General features: G+C 42.3%; 2 protein-coding genes across 9 annotated transcripts in view; one reads left to right on the top strand and one right to left on the bottom strand.

The window, feature by feature from the left end:
* Nucleotides 1-2,912, bottom strand: part of EAF1 (ELL associated factor 1) — a 19,599-nt gene extending 16,687 nt beyond the window's left edge. For both annotated transcript variants that reach the window (XM_053221489.1, XM_015068480.3), the window contains exons 1-2: nt 2,531-2,912; nt 558-652 (exon numbers count right to left, since the gene is read on the bottom strand). In XM_053221489.1, coding sequence (XP_053077464.1) covers nt 558-652; nt 2,531-2,912 — 477 coding nt within the window. The remainder of the gene's footprint in view (nt 1-557; nt 653-2,530) is intronic.
* Nucleotides 2,892-20,753, top strand: METTL6 (methyltransferase 6, methylcytidine). 7 transcript variants are annotated; one of them, XM_027061881.2, is made up of 6 exons: nt 2,892-3,042; nt 4,039-4,413; nt 5,865-5,999; nt 11,343-11,513; nt 18,054-18,195; nt 20,068-20,753. In XM_027061881.2, the coding sequence occupies exons 2-6, from the start codon at nt 4,189-4,191 to the stop codon at nt 20,247-20,249; spliced, it is 855 nt and encodes a 284-aa protein (XP_026917682.1). In that variant the 5' UTR covers nt 2,892-3,042; nt 4,039-4,188; the 3' UTR covers nt 20,250-20,753. The 7 variants fall into 7 exon arrangements, with proteins under 7 accessions (XP_026917682.1, XP_026917681.1, XP_026917683.1 ...); XM_027061880.2 differs by having other exon boundaries at nt 2,893-3,058; XM_027061882.2 differs by having other exon boundaries at nt 2,899-3,036.

Below are 20,753 nucleotides of genomic sequence, written 5' to 3'. Positions count from 1 at the left end.
CAAAGCTTCAAAAAAAAAGTCTCTCTCCGTAGGGGTTCTCAATTTAACCTTTAATTGGGTTCCTCATCCCTAAATTAGCTGAATGCTCTGATCCTCTGGTGCTTGGTTGCAACTTTCAGTCTGCAGTCCGCCCTTTGCCTGATGTATGAAAGGTGTCAATTCTGCTCCTGCCTGTCTTAACTCCTGGTTTGGCTGTGCCACACACCTAAACTGTTGTTGCTATAAGCCAACATGGCGTCGAGGGCTTTGCTCTTTGGAGCTGTGTGGGGGAAAAGCTAGGCCAATCTGAAAGAGCGGCTAGAGGGGCTAAGTATCCAGACAGGAACCTTGTCTACTTGGTAGCAGATGGGGGAAAGGGGAGCGTGGGAAAAATGGCAAAGAATCCTTTTTACTCAAGCACTTGGGAAACATGAATTCTACCCTACCCCATCCCCCCAATTCCCTTTTTCCTTATGTTGGAATTTCAGAAATCTAAAAATTTTTAAATAGTAGGAAAATTCAAATTGCAATAAATAGAATATGAGGATTCACTGTGATTCCACGGTGCATAAACTTACAGGGATATGTGGCAGGGTAATTGTGACTTCATCTCCTTTGCCAACCTGAAGCTCTCCTTCACAGGAAGTGTCTATGGATGCTGGCTTAAAGTCATCTAAAGGGAAAAGCAAAAGAATATTTATCCAGCCGGTTACTTATACTAAGCCTCCTGGTCATTCTTGTTTAAGAATTAAAATTTTTTTGTGAGTCAGATAAATGGAAAAATACAATGTAGAATTTAAAAAACCTATTTCATTGTGGAAAAAAAGCAGAGAATAGTACAATGAGCCCCTGTGTACTGTCACCCAGGTTCAAGAAGAATTACGAACTCAGGGACAATCTTGTTTTCTCTATACCTCCTACATACTTTGCCTCCCATCCCTGCTGGATTACTTTGAGGGAAAAAAAAAAAAAGCTAGAATTCATATACCATTCTATTAAGCAAAGATATTCCCTTCTCCCAAGTGACACATGAAAATTAATGCCTTCTTAGCCAGAGGGGTTTTGTTAGGATTGTTGTGTACAAGATCAAAAGCAACAGAGCATATTAAAAAGATTCTGTGACTGTAACACCCTATATGAAACAGGAAAGCCCCAGTATCATATAAGCTGATTTCATTTTGCATAGAAACTGTCAACATTAGGATTTCCCACACTCAAGTTCTTATAAAAGTACAGAACAGATGGTTGAACTCTATCTCCAAAGGTTAATCCTGCCCACCTCTCTCAACTGCTGCTAACGTGCACCACGAACAGCCATCTTACTCCATTCTGACATAAACTGGCCTCACACTGCAGACCACGTGCATATATGAAGTGTCTAAGTTAAATTCCACATTGCTCTTCCCTCTACCAAAACATCGATTTAGTAAACTGCTCCGCAAACGATGCTCTTATCACATTCCCAATATCCTCCCTCTGAAAGAGCTGATCTGCTGTCAGTAGGAGACACAATAATGGTCTGGCAAGTGACCGCAGAAATATGGAACTTCATTATCTAACACGCCCTCTTCCAATGTGTTGAGTCACATTTATTAGCTCCTTAGACAAAAACAAGTCTTAACCAGCATTAGGGCTGACGGATACCAGAAGCTTGTGAATCACACAGAAGGATGCTCAGCCAGCCCATCCCTAAGAGCCAAAACTTTACCCAGGACATAGAGTGGACGTGCCCTCCCTCCACAGAGTCTATAATCATGTAGAAAAGGAAGGTCCAGCATAACGACTATTTGGACATTCTTGATGCCTCCTCTCCCCCGCTTCCAAGCATACATCAAGCTTTATCAAGGCTCACGCGTTCCAATTTTATTCTTCACTCACATGGGACTTGGTACTGAGTTAAAGTCGGGGTAGTATAGATCACCTCAAAAGACAGCAGAGTCAAACGAGGTACAGAAAGCTGGAGGAGGAAGACGGATGGAGCGCACAGAGGATGCGGATTCTTTGGCTACCAAGGGGATGAAGCGCAGGCTCAGGGTAACCAGAACAAAGACGAACGAGGAACGAAGGCTAAGGAACACAGGGAAGAGGAGAATGTAATAGGGGTGAGTCGATAAGGCTCATCGGCAAACGGGAAGAGTCCTTTAAACGTGGAGGACCCCGCTGGGGTCATCAGAAAGTGGGACGGATTACAGGGAGAAGTGGAGTCTGATGTGGGGTCACAGTCTTTTGGTAATAAAGAGGGGTAAGTTTCGAATAAAGCAGGGCTGGGTGGGCGGATGAAAAACAAAGGAGTCAATAACCTTCGGAAGAAGTAGTTGGGACCACAAGGCAGATGGGTAGTTGGGAGTGGCGAAGGGTTTCGTTTGGGGAGTGAGCTGGAAAAGGGGGGAGGGGAGGAGGGGGGTGGAATCGAGGTCCAGGAGGATCTGGGCGAAGAGAGAAGGGAGCTGACGTAGGCAGGAGGTTCCCTGGGCTTTGGAGGAACGAGGGAAGAGAAGGAGTCGGGTTGGCAAGAGGCGGCGGAAGGGAACAGAGGGGAGGGCTGGCTTACAGCGAATGGTGTGGAAAGAGGCCCGCGGTCGCTTCTCGAAGCTCTCCCCGAGCCGCAGGCAGTGTTCCTCGCGGTCCAGCAACGGGTTCGCGGTTCCGTTCATGGCCCCCCACGAGCCTAGCGCCCTGACCGGCGCTCTCCTGGCGCGGCCGCGGTCCGAGCTTCCGGCGCCGGCGTCCGGGGGAACGAAGCTCCCGGTACAGCGCTCGGGGGCGCACGGCGAGCCGAGCCGGCGCCCACCCGGGGCCGGAAGCAGGTCCTCGCCTCTGCGGCGGGGTGGAGGAGGACTGCGCGGAAGCAGGGCCGCGGAGCTTCCGGCGTCGGGGAGGGACTTCTGCGTTCGTGACGGAAGTGGCGGGGGCAGTGGCGGCGGCAGTGCCATGGCCAAAGGACTCCGCCGGGAGAGGTCCTCGAGGGGGGTTTGTCCCCGGCCCGAAGCTCCCTGATCCGGCTTCCGAGGCTGGGTCCGGGCTGAGGGCTGAGTGCGTCCGTCCCTACCCGTCCAGGTGAATGTAAGAAGTGATGACGGTGAGCCCACGCGCGGCGAACTAGATGAACACGGGTCTGACAGCCAGTGTGGCCGGCTCTCCGCAGGCCCGGGCGGCCCGGGCGCCCTAGTTTCTCCCGAGCGTCCGGAGCCCTACGGACCCTACCCCGCGCGTCACTGGCCTCTTACCCTTCACGCGTTAATGGAGGAGCGAGAGCCTCAGCCCCTGGAAAACGGCGCTACCCTCTGATTCATGAGACGGCCTCTTAGGTGTGTGATCAGAATCTCAGGCCGCCGGGCTTGACTACAAATTCCGCCCCCCCCCCCCCCGAAACTGGGTCTCGGATCCTTCGGAAATGATCACCCCACTTGACCGCCCGTCGCCATTTCGGGAAGCTGGTGTGGTTGTTTTAAGTTACCCTTTCACGGGCATTAAAAATTGATGTTTCCTCCCTAAGATTTCTCAGTCACTTCTTGGGAGTGTCCTTTTTCTAAACCAAACCGATTTAGTATTATTATTTTTTTTAATGTTTATTTATTTTAAAGAGAGGTAGAGACAGAGCACGAGTTGGGGAGGGACAGAGGGAGAGAGAGAGAGGGAGACACAGAATCCCAAGCAGGCTCCAGGCTCTGGGCTGTCAGCACCGAGCCCGACCCAGGGCTGGAACTCACAAACTTTAAGATCATGACCTGAGCTGAAGTGGGACGCCTAACGGACCGAGCCACCCAGGCGTCCCTAAACCGATTTATTATTCTAATAAAGTTAACTTGTTCTGGTTTGAACTAGAGTTTGGTGCGTGAGAGCCCTGGCCACGGAATGTAAGCCCTCTGAAGGTAGGGATTGTGTCTTGGGCTTCTTTCTGACCGACCTCTTGTAGAGTGGGCAGGGTTTTTGTGTTGAGTCAGCATCTAGTATGTGGTGAGTTGAACTCTTTGGTGAAAGAACCGTTCTAAAGCGACTAACCAGCGTCTTAAAAACTGTCCTAGAACCACTAACCGGAATCTCCTTTTTCCTGCAAAGCACCCAGTGCTGCCCGAGGCTTGAGCCCAACGTGAAGAACCACATTTGGAAAAATCCTTCCTATGTCTGCAGTATCAGCTTGGATTACTCAGGTTACTCAGGGTTGGGGAATCTTCAGCAGTGTTAAATATATTACCATCAACTTATGGGATGGCTTCTTTGCAAAGGAAAGGGCTGCAGGCAAGAATTCTCAGCGCTGAAGAAGAGGAGAAATTGAAAAGAGACCAGGCTTTAATGTCTGATTTTAAACAGCAAAAACTGGAAAAAGAGGCTCAGAAGAACTGGGACCTTTTTTACAAAAGAAATAGCACTAACTTCTTCAAAGATAGACACTGGACCACCAGAGAGTTTGAGGAACTCAGATCATGTAGAGAGGTAAACTAATATTGAACCTTGTTTGAGTTTTTCATTTCAAATGTGAAGAGGAGTGTTTATTGCCTTCCTATGGGTCTCCAGTGGATTTAGTAGGTCCTGGGTTGTATGTAGGAAAGAGAGCTTTCGAGGGCATTTTCTGTTTCTTAAAGCCAGTCTGAAAGTCATAAATACTGAATTCATACTGGGTGACTTCAGTGACAGATTCAGATTCATAATAAAGACGATAAACACTTTACCACGGCCCTTTTCTAGAACTCTACATGTTGTGTAATTTAAGCCCTACAAAAACAGTGTGAAGTAGGCATCATTGTTATCCCTACTTGCAGGTAAAACGGGGCACAAAGCTCTTTTAAGAGAGTTGTCTAATGATAGAACATGGTGAGGGAAGAAGTCCAGATTTGAGTGCAAGCAGTTTAGTCCCAGAGCCTGTTATTTTAGCTACTATCCTGTGTTTTCGTCTTTTTTTTTAATGTTTATTTATTTGAGAGAGAGAGAGAGAGAGAGAGAGAGAGAATCCCAAGGAGACACCATGCTCAGCATGGAGCCCATCTTTGGGCTTGATCTCACCACCATGAGACTCTTGAAATCAAGAGTCGGTGTGGTTTATATACACAATGGAGTACTATGTGGCAATGAGAAAGAATGAAATATGGCCTTTTGTAGCAACGTGGATGGAACTGGAGAGTGTGATGCTAAGTGAAATAAGCCATACAGAGAAAGACAGATACCATATGTGTTCATTCTTATGTAGATCCTGAGAAACTTAACAGAAGTCCATGGGGGAGGGGGAAAAAAAAAGAGGTTAGAGAGGGAGAGAGCCAAAGCATAAGAGACTCTTAAAAACTGAGAACAAACTGAGGGTTGATGGGGGGTGGGAGGGAGGGGAAGGTGGGTGATGGGTATTGAAGAGGGCATCTTTTGGGATGAGCACTGGGTGTTGTATGGAAACCAATTTGACAATAAATTTCATATATTAAAAAAAAAGAAAAGAAAAGAAATCAAGAGTCGGATGCTGTGGGGTGCCTGGGTGGCTCAGTTGGTTGAGCACTCGACGTCAACTCAGGTCATGATCAAGAGTTTGTGGGTTCCAGCCCCACATCAGGCTCTCTGCAGTCTTTGCAGAGCCCACTTTGCATCTTCTGTTCCCCTCTCTCTCTGCGCCTTCTGGCTCCTGCTCGCCCTCTCTTTCAAAAAAATAAAACATTAAAAAAGAAAGGGAGGGAGGGATGCTTAATCGACCGAGCCACCCAGGTGCCCCTGCTGTGTTTTCTTTATACTAAGCTGCCCAGTGTTGGACAACAAGCAAGGTATCGGTATTAGCTTTAGGTTCTCAGTTCACTTGTTTACTGTCTGCCCCATGGGGGCAGAAACCTTGCTTCTCCTGTTTGGAGACATGTTGTAGTTTGGTTTGTTTCTCGATGATGCAAACGACTTTGCATCTCTTTCCCCAGTTTGAAGATCAAAAATTGACTGTGCTTGAAGCTGGCTGTGGTGTTGGGAACTGTTTATTCCCGCTTTTAGAAGAAGATCTGAATATCTTTGCCTATGCCTGTGACTTTTCTCCAAGAGCAGTTGAGTATGTCAAGGTTAGTGCCTTGTCCATGTTTCTGTTATGTTACTGTTTTCTTAGATTTCTTTGACCTGCCCTCTCTGCCCATTTGCTTATTAATTCCAGTTCTCTCTTTGAAGCTAACCAGCTATGACCACCATGAATGTGTTTTTCCTGTTTAAATACCTGTATCATACATACAGAAACATAGCTTTGGGGTACCTGCATGGCTCAGTCAGTCGAGCATCTGACTCTTGATTTCAGCTCAGGTCATGATCCCAGGGTTGTGGGATTGAGCCCTGCATTGGGGCTCTGCACCTCTCCTCTGCTCATGCTCTGTCTCTAAAATTAAAAAAAAAGAAAAGAAAAGAAACACAGCTTTATTCAGAAAAGTAGAAAGAACTACCAAAATGATACCCATATGCTTCTACCTAAATTGAATGATTGCCAGAATTTTGTACATTTACTTTATAGACTTTTTTCTTTGCTCAACTATTTTAAAGTATAGATGTCAAGATACTTCCATCTCAAATATGTCTACATACATATTCAAAAAATACGGACTTTTTCTGCATGGTGCAATACATGAACTGTAATCTCCTAATGTCATTAATACTCAGAATGGATTTAGATGTACCCAAGTAGTCCCAAGTGTGTTTTATAGATGTATTTAATCGAGGACTAAATCTTGTACTTCTTAATGTACCTTAAATCTCCTTAGCCTAAAACATCCTTGACCTTTTCCCACTGGCTTTGAGCTTATTTTTCTCTTTAATTTTTTTTTTATGTTTATTTTTGAGACAGAGAGAGAGTATGAGCAGGGGAGGGGCAGAGAGAGAGGGAGACACAGAATCTGAAGCAGGCTCCGGGCTGTCGGCACAGAGCCCAACATGGGGCTCAAACCCACAAACCATGAGATCATGACCTGAGCTGAAGTCGAACGCTTAACCAACTGAGCCGCCCAGGTGCCCCTGGCATTGAGCTTTTAAAGAGCAAGCCATTTTCTACAATTCAATCCCACATTCCATATTGGTCTGATTGTTTATTCATATCATTGTTCAACTTGTTCCTTTATCCTCTGTATTTCCTTTACTGTAAATTAGAAGTTAGATTTAAACCAGGTAAAATATTTGTGGCAAAAATACTGTAATAAGTAATGTTGTATCTTTGATATTGCATCCTGTCAGGAGGCATTAATGTCTGGTAATGCTAGCTTTAGTTTTGATCTCTGGGTTAAGGTAGTAACTACCTAATTCCCACCTAAAAAGTACCTTCCTAAGGGGTACAAGTATTTACCTTTTGCTATTAACAAATATGTGGGGGATACTTGGGCAAACATCTAACTTTCCGTCAACCTTTTACAGTTGTACCATCCATTAGAAGTTTTTTTAATAGTGGTATCACATTGTACTATAACTTGCTTTCTTCACTCCACATCCTATCTTGTACTTTGGTTTTTTTTGTCTTAGTACATACAGGTCTACTGTATTTTACTTAGCTGTTGTAGTATTCCACAGAATGGATATACTGTACTTTAACGGTTACCCTGTTGCTATTTGTTTAAGTTATTTCTGATTTTTTACTCTTACAAATAGGGTTAATGTGGCACTATGTGCCACTCCCCAAAACACATGTGTGCATTTTTCTCTATGGTGATGGAAGAATTCCTTGGAGAAACGGTACACACATTTAAATTTTAATATTTGATGTATATTTTTTAATTTAATATATAAATTTTAATATATAGCTACTATTCTGTCTATATCCTCAACGTTTGATATCAGTCTTTTTTATATCTTCTAATCTTATGGACAAAAAGTAATACTCCATATTTTAGTTTGTTTACCCCTTATATATGTAAATAAGCATTAGTTTATCTTCTGATTGTGAGTTTCTTTATTCCACATGTATTTATCGAGAGCCTAGTATGTGCCAGTCACTGTTCTACGCACTGGGACTAAGTAGTGAACAAAACACAAAAAAAATCCCTCAGGTGGAGCTTGTATTATACTATGAATTGTCCGTTCATAATCTTTGCTCATTTTTCTGTCATTTCTTTATCTTTAGGGTATATTCTGGGTATTCTGTTTTGTTTTTTACAAACATTTCTAGTTTATTTAGCATTGCTTTATGGTTTGTCTTTCAGCAGGATTTAAACTATGTGCAAATTTATTAATGTTTTCCTTTCAAGGCTCTAAGGTCTTAAGTCTTGTTTAAGAGTCCTCTAACCTTCTACATAGTTTTAAAGCTTTGGTTATCATGTTTTTTAATCTGGAAAAATTTTGGCCCTTATTTCTTCAAATATTTCTTCAGCTCTGTTCTCTCTTCTGAGATTCTAATGGCATGTGTATTATACCATTTGCTATTTTATGGCGGTTTGTTTTCTTGGATGGTGGTTTGTTTTCTTAACTTTTTTTCTCTTTGCATTTTTAGTTTGTATAATTTCTTTCATCCTATCTTCAAGTTTACTGACTCCTTCTTAGGTAGTAAATGTTCCTATTGATGAGCCTTTCAAAAGCATTCTTCATATTTGTTGCTGTGTTTTTGGTTTTTAGTTCGTCTAGTTGATTGTTTTTGTAGTTTCTGTTTCTCTGCTGAAATTACCTATTTGATCTTAAACTTTGTCTATGTTTTTCATTAGAGTCTTTCACTTATTAATTACAGTTATTTTAAATGCCCAAACTTCTAGTTCCTATACCTGTGTCATATTTGAGTCTGGTTCTGATGATTGCTTTGTCTCTTCAGACTATTTTTTCTTGCCATTTGGTATGCCTTGTACTTTTTTTTTCACTGAAAGTCAGGTATGTTATGTAGGGCTATGGATACTGAGGTCATAAGGATTTGTAATAATCTAGACAGGAGTTTAGCTGTGTTTGAAATCTGTTATTGTTATAGTTACCTGTGAGGTTTATCGTTGCTATGGCCACCAGAGACTTCAGAGTCCTCTGGTGACTTGGTTTATGTCACCCCTTTTGGCTTTGGGTCTGCTCTTCATACTGTTCCTCGTAAAGATCCTCTCTCTTACAACTTTCCCAGCTGCAATCCACTGTTGTTATTACCACTGGAGACTTGGTAAGGTGTGGGAGAAGGGATTGTCATCTAATGTTCTGATTCTCAGTTTTTGAACTGTAGAGTGGGCCTGTGTCTCAGGTGTGGCCTTCACAAGTGTGTCTGCGCTCTAGGACTAGAGCTTTCCTCTCCCTTTCGTCCCTCAGTATCTACCTGGTGTCCTCCTCGATGGTCTTGAGGCCATTCTCCCTTCAGATCAAGACTAGGTCTATCAATCCCCAGCACCTCCACCAAAAAAAAAAAAAAAGACTAGGTCTGGGGGGCGCTGGCTCAGTCCGAAGAGCATGCAACTCTTGATGTTAGGGTTGTGAGTTCAAGCCCTACATTGGGTGTGGAGATTACTAAAAAAATAAACTTAAAAAAAAAAATTAAGAATGGGTCTGGGCAGAGCAGTTTCCTCCCCTCTTGGCAGTGGTATTTCGCTAGTACCCTAAGGCTGCAGGCTTCAGGAGACCTTTCCCCTGTAGTTTGAATCTTTTCTTCCTTAAAGGAGATGAGAAAGATCAGTACTAGATGGAGCACCATCTTCTCTGTGAGAGCCCCGTGATGTTCTTGGAAGAAACACCTATAAAAAGATGGGAGTGTTCCTGTTAGTTCCACCCCCAGAGGCCCAGAGGCTTCACGCTATAACATCCGCACTCAGTCTACAGCAGTTTGTCGAATTTCTAGTTTTATCTTTCCAGTTTGGGGGTTTCTGCCTCAGGTAAGCAAATGCTTCGGTCCTGTCTCTCCCTGAAGGCACTTATCTGTCTCCAGGTTGGGGGATGGCTGCTGGTTCGTTGGCTCTATTCTTTGATGGGTTCACAAAAAAAGCCATTACTTGGCTGTCTGTCCATCTTTTTTCTTATTTTAAGGATGGGAGCTGCATTTTTATACTACTGTACGTCTTTGAACTGAAACCAGAACCTTTAAGTCACCTGGGTAACCAATTGTCCTTTAACACAAGTGTATAGCTAGTTGTTCTAACACAATAAGTTGAATGAGAAAATTCATTTTTCTTCCCTGATAATTGTCACTTTTATTGTCTACCTTTTTTGATATGTCATCTTTGTCACTTGTCTTTTCTCATATGCGATACTAAATTCCCCTATATACGTGGGTCTGTTTTGGGGACTCTGATCTGTCTTCGTAGTCTATTTGTCCCCATTCTCAAACTTCATTGTTTCAGTACTGCATTTTGTAGTATGTTTTGAAGTCCAGTGGTGTACCTCCTCCTTCATTGTTCTTCAGTTTAAAAGTTGGCTTGGCTATTCCTAAAGATTTTTGCTTCCAGGTGAATCAAATTTGCCTTTGTGTCAAGTTTCGAGAAATCTATTGGGATTCTATTGAGATTGCGTTGGATTTAGAAGCAGATTTATAGGTAGAATTGACGTCTTTTCAATATTGAATCTTCCCATCCAAGAACTTTGTATTTATTCGAGTCCTTATTTACATTAAAGAAAGGTTTGTGGGGCGCCTGGGTGGCTCAGTCAGTTGAGCGTCCGACTTTGGCTCAGGTCATGATCTCACAGCTTGTGAGTTCGAGCCCCACGTCAGGTCTGTGCTGACAGCTCAGAGCCTGGAGCCTGCTTCTGCTTCTGTGTCTCCCTCTCTCTGCCCCTAACCCACTCACATTCTGTCTGTCTCAAAAAAAAACATTAAAAAATTTTTTTCTTAAAGAAAGCTTTGCTATTTTTTTATAATGCTCTTATAAGATCTTAGACTTTATGATACTCTTATATTTATAAGAGTATTATATGTATTTTTTTTGATAATGCTCTTAAACCCCCCATTCAAAATGTACAGGAACACACTTGTTTAAAAAAAAAAAAAGTGGGGGTGGGGCGGGGAAGAAGAAGAAATTTGGTTTATTTGGCTTGCTGTCTCAAGGGAAAATATGCAGAACTGTGGGAGCATCTCCATGAGTGGATTGGGAAGGACTTCTCAGAGGATTTAGGCTTGTAATGGGTGATTTCAAAGGAGGATTAAGGAAGCACGGGTCAGTTTTGACTTATCCCTCTAGAAATCTGTGCTTCTAGAATGCACAGCTTTGAACATGTGATATCTCCTCAGTGTTCTATCCTCAGTTAAAGATGATTTGTTAAAATGAAATCTTGCCCCTCCTAGTAACAGCAAATGCTACATGCATTAGCGTGCAAATGGCACATTAGTCAGTTTTACCCAGTAACAAAGTGATCTGTGATTTTTGTGTAGCAGTGCACAAGTGGAAATAGATCCATTTTCCATCGGATCTCCTTTTGATGCTGTATTTTTCTCTGTGTGTCCACACGGGTGTCGCATTAAAATTCTTTTCTTTTTCCCCCTTCTCTAGCAAAATCCTTTATATGACACAGAAAGATGCAAGGTGTTCCAGTGTGATCTAACCAAAGATGACCTTCTGGAACATGTGCCCCCAGAGTCCGTGGATGTTGTCATGTTGATATTTGTCCTCTCTGCTGTTCACCCTGATAAGATGCACCTTGTCTTACAAAACATTTACCAGGTTAGTAATTTGGAGCCTGGAGGTTGGACGTCCTGATCTTTTTGCTTACGTCCCCTCTGAGGCTCATGTCTAGTTCACAAAGCCCCCTCGTTCTCACTAGGTGTAGGCCATGCAGTCAGTGTATCGAAGGGGTTCTCCTACATAAAACATTCAGTTTGAATTCTGGTTTGTCTGGTAGCCATCACTGCTCTTCAGTTTGGCCAGCTTTGGAGTGAGGATGATTTTGTAGTTATCTGGGCTCTGTGCATGGAATAACATGCAGATAGTCCCTGCTGGAAAAGGAGAAGAAGATATGGTTCAGGGTCAAGAATGTAGTCTGGCATCAGAGTGCCTAGAGACGATACCTGGCTTCCCTGCTTAGGCAAGTTTCTTTACCTCCCTGAGCCTCAGTTTCATTACCTATGTAATACTGAGATACTGAGATGAAATACACGCAATATGTATAAAGTGCTTAGCACAATGCCTAGAAGGTGGTAAGTGCTCTTCAAAAATCAGCCATTGTTGTCACTATCATCATTGTTGCCAGAATGAGGAGAACCCAAACTTCTCTGGCCATCAGGAGGCTGCTGTAGCACTCAGGAAGTAAAGCATCACTCTTAAGTCATGTGACTCAAGACAAATCACGTCATCTTCCTTCTCTGGGCTTCAGTGTCCTTGGCTGTAAAATGGGGGTGTCTGTTAGGGTTATTGTGAGATGCAGGTGAGATCATGAATGAGGCTGCTTGTAAACTACGGTAGAAGCTCTCTTATCTGTGGCAACAATGTTGATTAAAGATCAATTAAGTCATTTTATTATGACTTAAAATATGTTAATACTCTTTTATCACTCTTTTGATGTAGAGCCACAGCCCTTTCTTTTGAGTATGGGGCTATTTACCATTTTTCTTACCATCTTATGAACCACATACATAGTAGCATAGTAGAGTTCTGGCTTCTTTAAAAGTGGAGCAAAGACTTAACAATGATTGGAAACTTAACGCAAGGGCAAATTTTTTTATATTTTTAACCTGGACTTACGTTTGATTCTCCCATGTCTAACAGCAGTTCAGTGCTTCTCTATCAAGTCTTTCCAAAAGTTTCAGTGTACTTTTCAGAGAAAATAAAAGTGCTCTTTACTTGCATTGCATTGTTTATATATTCATATATAATTCTAAATCTAAGTACAGCTGGTGTAAGCAAGTTTGGGAACCAACACAAGTGACCGGTGGTAAGCATGCAGGTCACCTGGGGGCCACTAAATGGCAAGGGCACACAATGTGGAAAGCCTGTTAAGCCTCACCTGTTCAGTGAGTCAGAGGCCTCAGTCAGTCTGCTTTATAAAAGGGAGAGAAGAACATTCAGCAAGTTGAAAAAGTAGACGTTTTAAATGTTTTTTAAGTAGCGAAACAAATTTCAAGACACTGGAAACCTTTTAGGGAGTAATCATTCTCACTTAAAACAACATTTTAAGAAATTCAGATATTGCCATGGTGGTTTCAGCTCTCTGCTCATGAGGTTTTGTAAGGTTTTTTCTCCTTACTTCCCCTTTCCCTGCCCCTGGTATCTGAGCAGATGAGAACCCAGAATATACCCACAAATGGGCATGGAACTGAAGCTGAGTAAAGAGGGAAGAGAGGGCATCAGGGAAAAGATGGTAGGATCACCTGATTTGAAGGTCCAGGTGAGGACAAAGGATGATGAAAGATGGGGAAGTAGAGAGAGCTGGAAAGATGGGGCAGGGGGGAATGACCAAGGTGACTTGTATGACACTGAGAGACCGGAGGGGTTATGCTTTTTAGTGTTGACAAGACTTCAGGACGTTACCATGGGAGTGAGTGGTTTAGAAGGGTAAGACCTTGGAAAAGTTCAAGTCATTAAGACTTGCATATTTGGAGGGATAATCCACATATATTGAAATTACTCTGAACTAAGAATGGAGTAGTATTAAGGAGAGGAGAATAAATCAGAAACATTCATCCTGAAACAGGGAAATGACCCTGGCACTGATAGATGACAGTAATATTAAGGGATAGCAGATGATATAATCTGATGACAAGAGATTCAGAGCTAGGGATTTTAGGGAGGAAAGAGAATACATGAGAAAGTAGCAATGAGAAGCATGGAGGGCGCCAGCCTCATCTCTAAGCCCAGTGGTACAAAGGTGAGGAGAGAAAACAGCCATGACTTGAGAGGTTGCAGGGAAAACAGTGTCCTCAGGAACAGTCTGTTAGCACCAGGATGTGAAAGGAACATTGAGAAGAGGTGGATACTAGTGATTTCACTGATGAAAGGTTTCAGGGATTGGAGAGAAGTAGGAGTTGGGGACAGAATAAAGAGCATCTGGAACTCGATGGGGCGAGAGTGCCTACTATCAGTTTTGCTTTTCAGCATTATCCTGGTGGTCCTAATCAGCTCAAAAAGACAAGAAAGAAAATAAAAGATGGGGGAAAAATAGGGATGAAAGACAAAACTCATTTGCAAATAATGTAATTGTCTAATTAGAATATATTAAGACTATAAAAGTATAAGATGAATGTACTCTGCTTAATGTCACAGAGCTATTCACACCTAACGAAGAGTAACATGCATTGTGCAATCTTACTTTTCTATTTAATATTATACATTTTATTTTCTTAATTTTTAAAAAAAAATTTTTGTGTGTATTTATTTATTTTGAAAAAGGGAGAGAGAGAATCCCAAGCGGGCTCCGCACTGTCAGCACAGAGCCTGATGTAGGGCTCAAACCCACACACCATGAGATCATGACCTGAGCTGAAACCAAGAGTCGGAGGCTTAATTGACTAAGCCACCCACGTGCCCCCTATACATTTTATTTTTTGTTGTTGTTTGAGTGATTGGAGGTTTTGGGTAGGGCTTTTTTGTTTGTTTTTTGAGCAAATTGACAAGGTGGTTCTAAGTTTACATGAAAGAACAAAGATCAAAACACTTCTGAAGAAAAACAAAACGGGGGAAATCTGTACCCTACCAGATGAAAAGACTTCTTACTGCTACAGTAATTAAGATAGAATGATGTTAGCAGAGGGACAACTCGAATGTGATAGCTTAAACACAGATCCACGCATACATGGGAATTTGATATATGGTAGAAGTGACAATGAAGATCACTAGAAAAATAGGGACTGTTCAGTAAGTGATGCTGGGACCACTGGGTGTCCATGTAGGAAAGAATGATTGTACTTCTCCTTCACATCCTATACAAAAATCATTCTCGGGTGAATTAAAGACTTAAGTGAAAAAGACAAAAATTTAAGCCTTTCAGAAGAAAATACAGGAAAAAATCTCTATGACCTCACAGTGTGGAGTTTTTTCAAAAGATGACTCAAAGCATTCTAAGTATAAAGATGATTATAACAAAAGTAAGAATTTCTGTTCTTCAAAAGACAATATAATACAAAGAAAAAAAAACCAACAACTTTGGAAAAGTGAGTTAAAGTCTATAAACTGTTCAAAGATTAGTACCCAGAATACGTGAGAAATTCCTGTGGAAGAAGTACAAGCAAATTAATAGAAAAATGGGCAGATGTGAGTAGTCGTTTTATTGAAGAGAACACACATATGAAAAGATTATCTCAGTAACCCAGGAAATGTAAAATAAAACCCCAATGAGATACCGCTAGGTTAACCAAATTAAAGAAGTCTGACAAAGCCAAGTATTGTTGAAGGTATGCCTATTCTTGATTTAAATAGAAACATACAGGGGCGCCTGGGTGGCTCAGTCGGTTCAGCGTCCAGCTCTTGGTTTCAGCTCAGGTCACGATCTCGCCGTTTCGTGACTTTGAGCCCCGCGTCAGGCTCCACGCTACCAGCGCAGAATAGGATTTAATAAAATTAATGGAATTTTCTGCCTCCCCCACTCGCGCTGTCTCTCTCAGGGTAAACTATTTAGAAAAATTTTAGTGGAAACATACAGTATATTATTTATATTTTAACAGTAATGAAATTTTTTTATTATTATCCAGTTGAGCTGTCTCAGTCCACACCTGGCCCCTGTTGTAACCTTTCTTTGGTAACAAATTCCATTTCAGCAGTCCTTTCTATTTTTACCCCCAATAGAATTCTTTTTTCAGCTGATGTGGAATGAGTTCACAACAGTAGCAGATTGCGATCTCTCTGCCATCATACGTAGTGCCTGAGTCATTAATTTGAAACCATGTGCTTCATCTGAAAATTACAGAGGGAGAAGCAATCTCTCAGCCTCTGACAACAAGACCCGAAGGTGGGCAGCTCTGAGGCCTTCGTGAACAACCACAGTAATAAGCTGTGGTAAGATAGATGTAATTACTGTAGAATGTTAACACTGAGAATTTTTAAAACTAGGTTTCAACTGAAAGACAACCTTAAGGTTGAATTCCCTCATTTTTGGAATAGAATGAAGTAAAAATAGACAAAATTTGTCATCAGAAGACCTGGATATTTGTCTGCCAGTGCCACCAACTTGCCTTGAAATCTCAGACAAGTCACTTTGACTCTGAGCCTTGCTTGCCGTAAAAGTGGCTATAATAGACCTCCCGTTCCCCTCCCTCCCCACCCCTAACCTACTTCTTGGAGTTGTTTAGAGAATGAAAGAACATAATGGTGAAAAATGCCTGTTAGCCATGATCAAAGGAGGCATTAGTATTGAACTTATTATTTTATAGACAAGAAAACACAGGGATGAAATTACTTGCTCAAGGTTATTCAACTAGTTATGGAAGAACTGGGATATGAAGCAAGACTTCCAAATTCCTGAGCGTTCTTCCCACTGTCCCATGGAGACTTCCTTCTTCTGCAATTAAGAATAAGCCTTTTTCCTATAAACTAAATTTTTCAGAATTTTCTCTTCACAATTCACATTTTTTTAAAACTTGGCATTCTAGACTAAGATAGGATGTTTTTACCCAAGAGGCTCTTTACTGATGATATTTAGAATGCATCCCTCATTGATTAGAATTTACTAAATGAGGAAACTGCAGCTCACTTGGAAGTATTAGGGACAGTCTTTCATACCCCTATTCAAGAGGAAATACATCAAGCATCAAAAGTCTAATATGTCACGTCTTAAAAATCATCTTATTGTTGTGATGAATCAGAATAAGGTTTAATTGGGGTGCCTGGGGTGGCTCAGTTGGTTAAGTGCCCAACTCTTGATCTCAGCTCAGGTCCTTTTTTCTTTTTTTTTTTTTTTTAATGTTTTATTTATTTTTGAGGTGGTGGTGGGGGCAGAGGGGCAGAGAGAGAGGAAGACACAGAATCTCAAGGAGGGTCCAGGCTCCAAACTGTCGGCACATAGCCTGACATGGGGCTCAAACCCACGAACCGTGAAATTACGACCCAAGCTGGAGTCGAACACTTAACTGACTGAGCCACCCAGGCACCCTGATCTCCGCTCAGGTTTTGATCTCAGGGCTGTGAGTTCAGTCCTTGCGTTGGGCTCTGTGCTGGGCATGAAGCCTACTTTAAAAAAAATACAGAATAGGGTTTAATAAAATTAATGCCTTTTAAGTCCACTCTTATTTAGTAGCGTTCATGCATTTTGAAAGAATTCTCACATAAAAAGGAAATGTCACAGTACATACCACTTTCTCTTCATTTTGAAAAGCATATGCTATTTGCTTTATAAGATGGAGGTAGTTATAATACCCACACCCTGCCCGTGCCTACTCCCAATTTTCGAGACACCTATTCTGTGACACCTGTCTCTGAAAGACTTTAGTGACGGACTCCCAGCCGGGCCTGACCATGATCCCCTTCCCTACACTGCTGCACTGGCCTGGGGACCTGTTATAAAGCACATGTAGGACAAATACTCAGTTACCCCTTCTCCCCTTAGCCTTGCTTTTCTTGTCAGTAGTGTGAATGAAATTGGAATGACACTTCCCCCAATCCCCCTCCAGGGCTAACAGGTGTCTCTGATTCTACAGTATGCCTTTTGACCCAAATGTGAGTCTTGACTACCCCCCACTTAGTGGCCGAGGTGTGAATCGTGCATAAATCACTTATGTATTGTCCATTTTCTCATCTTGCACGAGGATGATAATCTCTCCTTTCTCCCTCCCTCCTGTCTGATAAACTGCCGAGTGCTCTCTGTTATTAGCATGGTGGGCAAGCTATGCATAATTGTAGCACAGTGAAACCCAAGCGGAGACTTAAAATGAGGAAAGCCAGCTAGAATCAGTAAGAAACTAAAAGGACATATTTTTTTAAAGGGTCACTTTGACTTCAGGATCATATACTAGGAGATGGCTGGTAAAATGGCAGGAGAACATGCCTTAAGATAAGACTTTGATTTAACGTCATTAACATTTTAATTGATATGACATTGGACCTTGTAGGTGCTCAAGAAGTATCCCTCTAATGCATGGGGCCCCGCAGGTCTTGCTATACCTTTGATTAGGGGGCTGTTTTCCCTTCAAACTATGGATGGTTCAGTCTGGTTCCTTTCATAATTATCACAAATGTAAGATATCTTAATCCCTGAATCAATCAGATTTTATTTTATTTGAATAAGTTTTATTTGCCTGGGTTCCCCAGAGTTACGTGCCGCCTGCTTTTGTTTCATAGGTATTAAAACCAGGCAAAAGTGTCTTGTTTCGTGACTATGGGCTGTATGATCATGCCATGCTTAGGTTTAAAGCTGGCAGCAAACTTGGAGAAAACTTTTATGCTAGACAAGATGGAACCAGATCGTATTTTTTTACTGATGGTAAGATTAATGGAATTTGTCTTTAATTGTTTACTTGGTTGCATTATCACTGGGGTACTGGCCGGAGGCGGGGGCGGCTGCACGTAGCGCAAGGTCCCCGCTGGAACAGTCTCCGACGCGCACCACGTAGCACCTGGGACAATAGGGACGCGGCCCTGGCCATGGTGAGCTCTCAGGCGTCCTCTGGTAACAGTGTCTAGTTAGTGAGCCCAGGTTAGTGGACAGGCTCTGACATGCCACGTGGCTGCCCTACCAGGAAATGTGCTGGAAAAGGGGGAGGGCAAATGTGGATCCTCACTTCGTCCAGTCACAAAGAAAACAGGTAGGATGGGGCACCAGGCTGGCTCAGTCAGAAGAGCATATGTGACTTAATCTTGGGGGTCATGAGTTCAAGCCCCACAATGGGTGTGGAGGTTACTAAAAACAAATAAATAAACTCAAAAAAAAAAAGACAAATATAATGCCTGGAGATTACCTTCCCAGGTTATAAAGGCAAGAAACCTTTTTGTATAAAGGTTTTAAGTATGCAAATTTACTATAGGGGTCTTTAAAAAGTCATTTTTTAAAAATTCCTCCTTAATATTTATTCATTTTTGAGAGACAGAGCACACACAGGGGAGGGGCAGAGAGAGAAAGGGAGACACAGAATCTGAAGCAGGCTCCAGGCTCTGCACTGTCAGCACAGAGCCTGATGCGGGGCTCGAATTCACAAACCACGAGATCGTGACCTGAGCTGAAATTGGCCACCCAACTGACTGAGCCACCCAGGGGCCCCTAAAAAGTCATTTTGATAAGAAAAGCATCCAACCCCCAAACATTATTTCAGTCTTATACTAGATATTTTGAACTATTCGTTTTAAGCCTACTTAATCATTTGGACCACAAAATAATTACCTTCTTAAACTCTATTTTTACAACCGTTTGTATTTCTCAAAGTATTCTTTTGGATGTAGAAGGAAATCAGAAATGAGTGATTACCATTAAAACTGCAAAGCCAGAAAATGTCAGGGGAAAGTTAAAAATATTCATGCTCCTGTTTACTGAAATCTCAATTGTAAATAATTGAGAAGATGTAGTGATGTCTGCAGAGTACGTCAGAGCATGCCCTCAGAAGCAGGGCTCTAAGGGTCTTCACTTTCACTACATGGCCATTCTGTTGGTTTCAGTGAACATGTAGTGATGTATTATTTGGGTTAAAGTTTCCTTAGGGTATATCACTACAAAGGGATTTTCCCCGCCACTCTGGTTACAGAATTTCCTCCTCCGTGTTAGGATAGGTGAGGTGCTTGGTGCAAACAAACTGAACACATGAAGACTTTATATGAATATAGCCACATTGAATATTGTTTCTTTTTACTCAGACATTGGTATTTGGGGATTCATAATAATAGGGCAAGGTGGCCATACTCCAGGTTGTCCTTAAACTTTTCTGATGAAATTATTTAGTTGGGGGTTTCTATTTGGGTGTGAGATGAGAAGTAGGAGTGTGTTACTTTCTAAAACAAAACCTTCTTTAAATTTTAGCACTGGAGTTTTTGTTATATTAAAAAAATACCATAGCCCTCCTCCCTGCCCCCCCCCGCCCGCCCCCTTTACCACCTCAGAGCAAACGTAGTATCAAGACCATGAGCGTCACAAGGGCACCTGGGCGGCTCAGTTAAGCCTCCAACTTCAGCTCAGGTCATGATCTCAGGGTTTGTGAGTTTGAGCCCCGTATCGGGCTCTGTGCTGACAGCTTGGAGCCTGGAGCCTGCTTCAGATTCTGTGTCTCCCTCTGCCCTTCCCCTGCTTATGTTTGCACACTCTCTCTGTCTCTCAAAAATAAGTAAACAAACAAAAGACCATGAGCATTGTTGATCTGCTTCCTTACAGAATTCCTGGCTCAGCTCTTTATGGACACAGGTTACGAAGAAGTGGTGAATGAATATGTGTTTCGTGAGACGGTGAATAAAAAAGAAGGCCTGTGTGTGCCGAGGGTTTTTCTTCAGAGCAAATTCCGAAAGTGTCCTAAGAACCCAACACCCTTGACCCTGGGCCTGGGTCACAAGTCCTGACCTTTCACAAGGTTGACATTTGTGCCTCCCCTTGAAGAGGAAAGTTTGAAGTAACTCTATTTTGTATATTTTTATATTTTAACTTTTTAAAAATGAGCATATATAATTTTTATATGGAAAGGTAGCAAGTGTGTGTGTATATTACAACAATGCAAATAAAATTTCCAGGCCTGAAAAGTAAAGAAAGTTTGATGGTATAATGTAGGGCAGCCAGGCTGTCTGACTGAAATTCCACGAAGGGAAAAGCATAAGCGCTTAAAGAGATTCTTGCCGTCACTACTGCGAGTCTGTAAGTGTGCCCCCAGGCAGCATGTCAGGCAGGCCTGTGGAAAAATGAGGCCAAATAGACTGAAATAACACATCCAGATGTATTTTTAGCCTGAAGGATTGTTCTCTTTTTCCAGTGTCTCCTATTTGCCCGTTTTTCTCCGCTTCAGTTCATTTATGTGCCTCTTCAAGACCAGTGTTTCACAAATACAGCTTTTGCTATGACTCGAGAACCCA

This window comes from Acinonyx jubatus, chromosome C2 (genome assembly GCF_027475565.1).
Source record: "Acinonyx jubatus isolate Ajub_Pintada_27869175 chromosome C2, VMU_Ajub_asm_v1.0, whole genome shotgun sequence".
NCBI lineage: Eukaryota > Metazoa > Chordata > Mammalia > Carnivora > Felidae > Acinonyx > Acinonyx jubatus.
Note: the sequence above shows the minus strand (reverse complement) of the source record. Positions and strands in the feature narration are given on the sequence as shown.

Bases quoted from the DNA above. Each gene is read 5' to 3' on its own strand.
- METTL6 (XM_027061881.2), top strand. From the start codon at position 4,189: ATGGCTTCTTTGCAAAGGAAAGGGCTGCAGGCAAGAATTCTCAGCGCT. The intron at 4,414-5,864 runs GTAAACTAATAT...CTCTTTCCCCAG, and splicing joins AACTCAGATCATGTAGAGAG to TTTGAAGATCAAAAATTGAC. The intron at 11,514-18,053 runs GTTAGTAATTTG...TTTGTTTCATAG, and splicing joins TCTTACAAAACATTTACCAG to GTATTAAAACCAGGCAAAAG.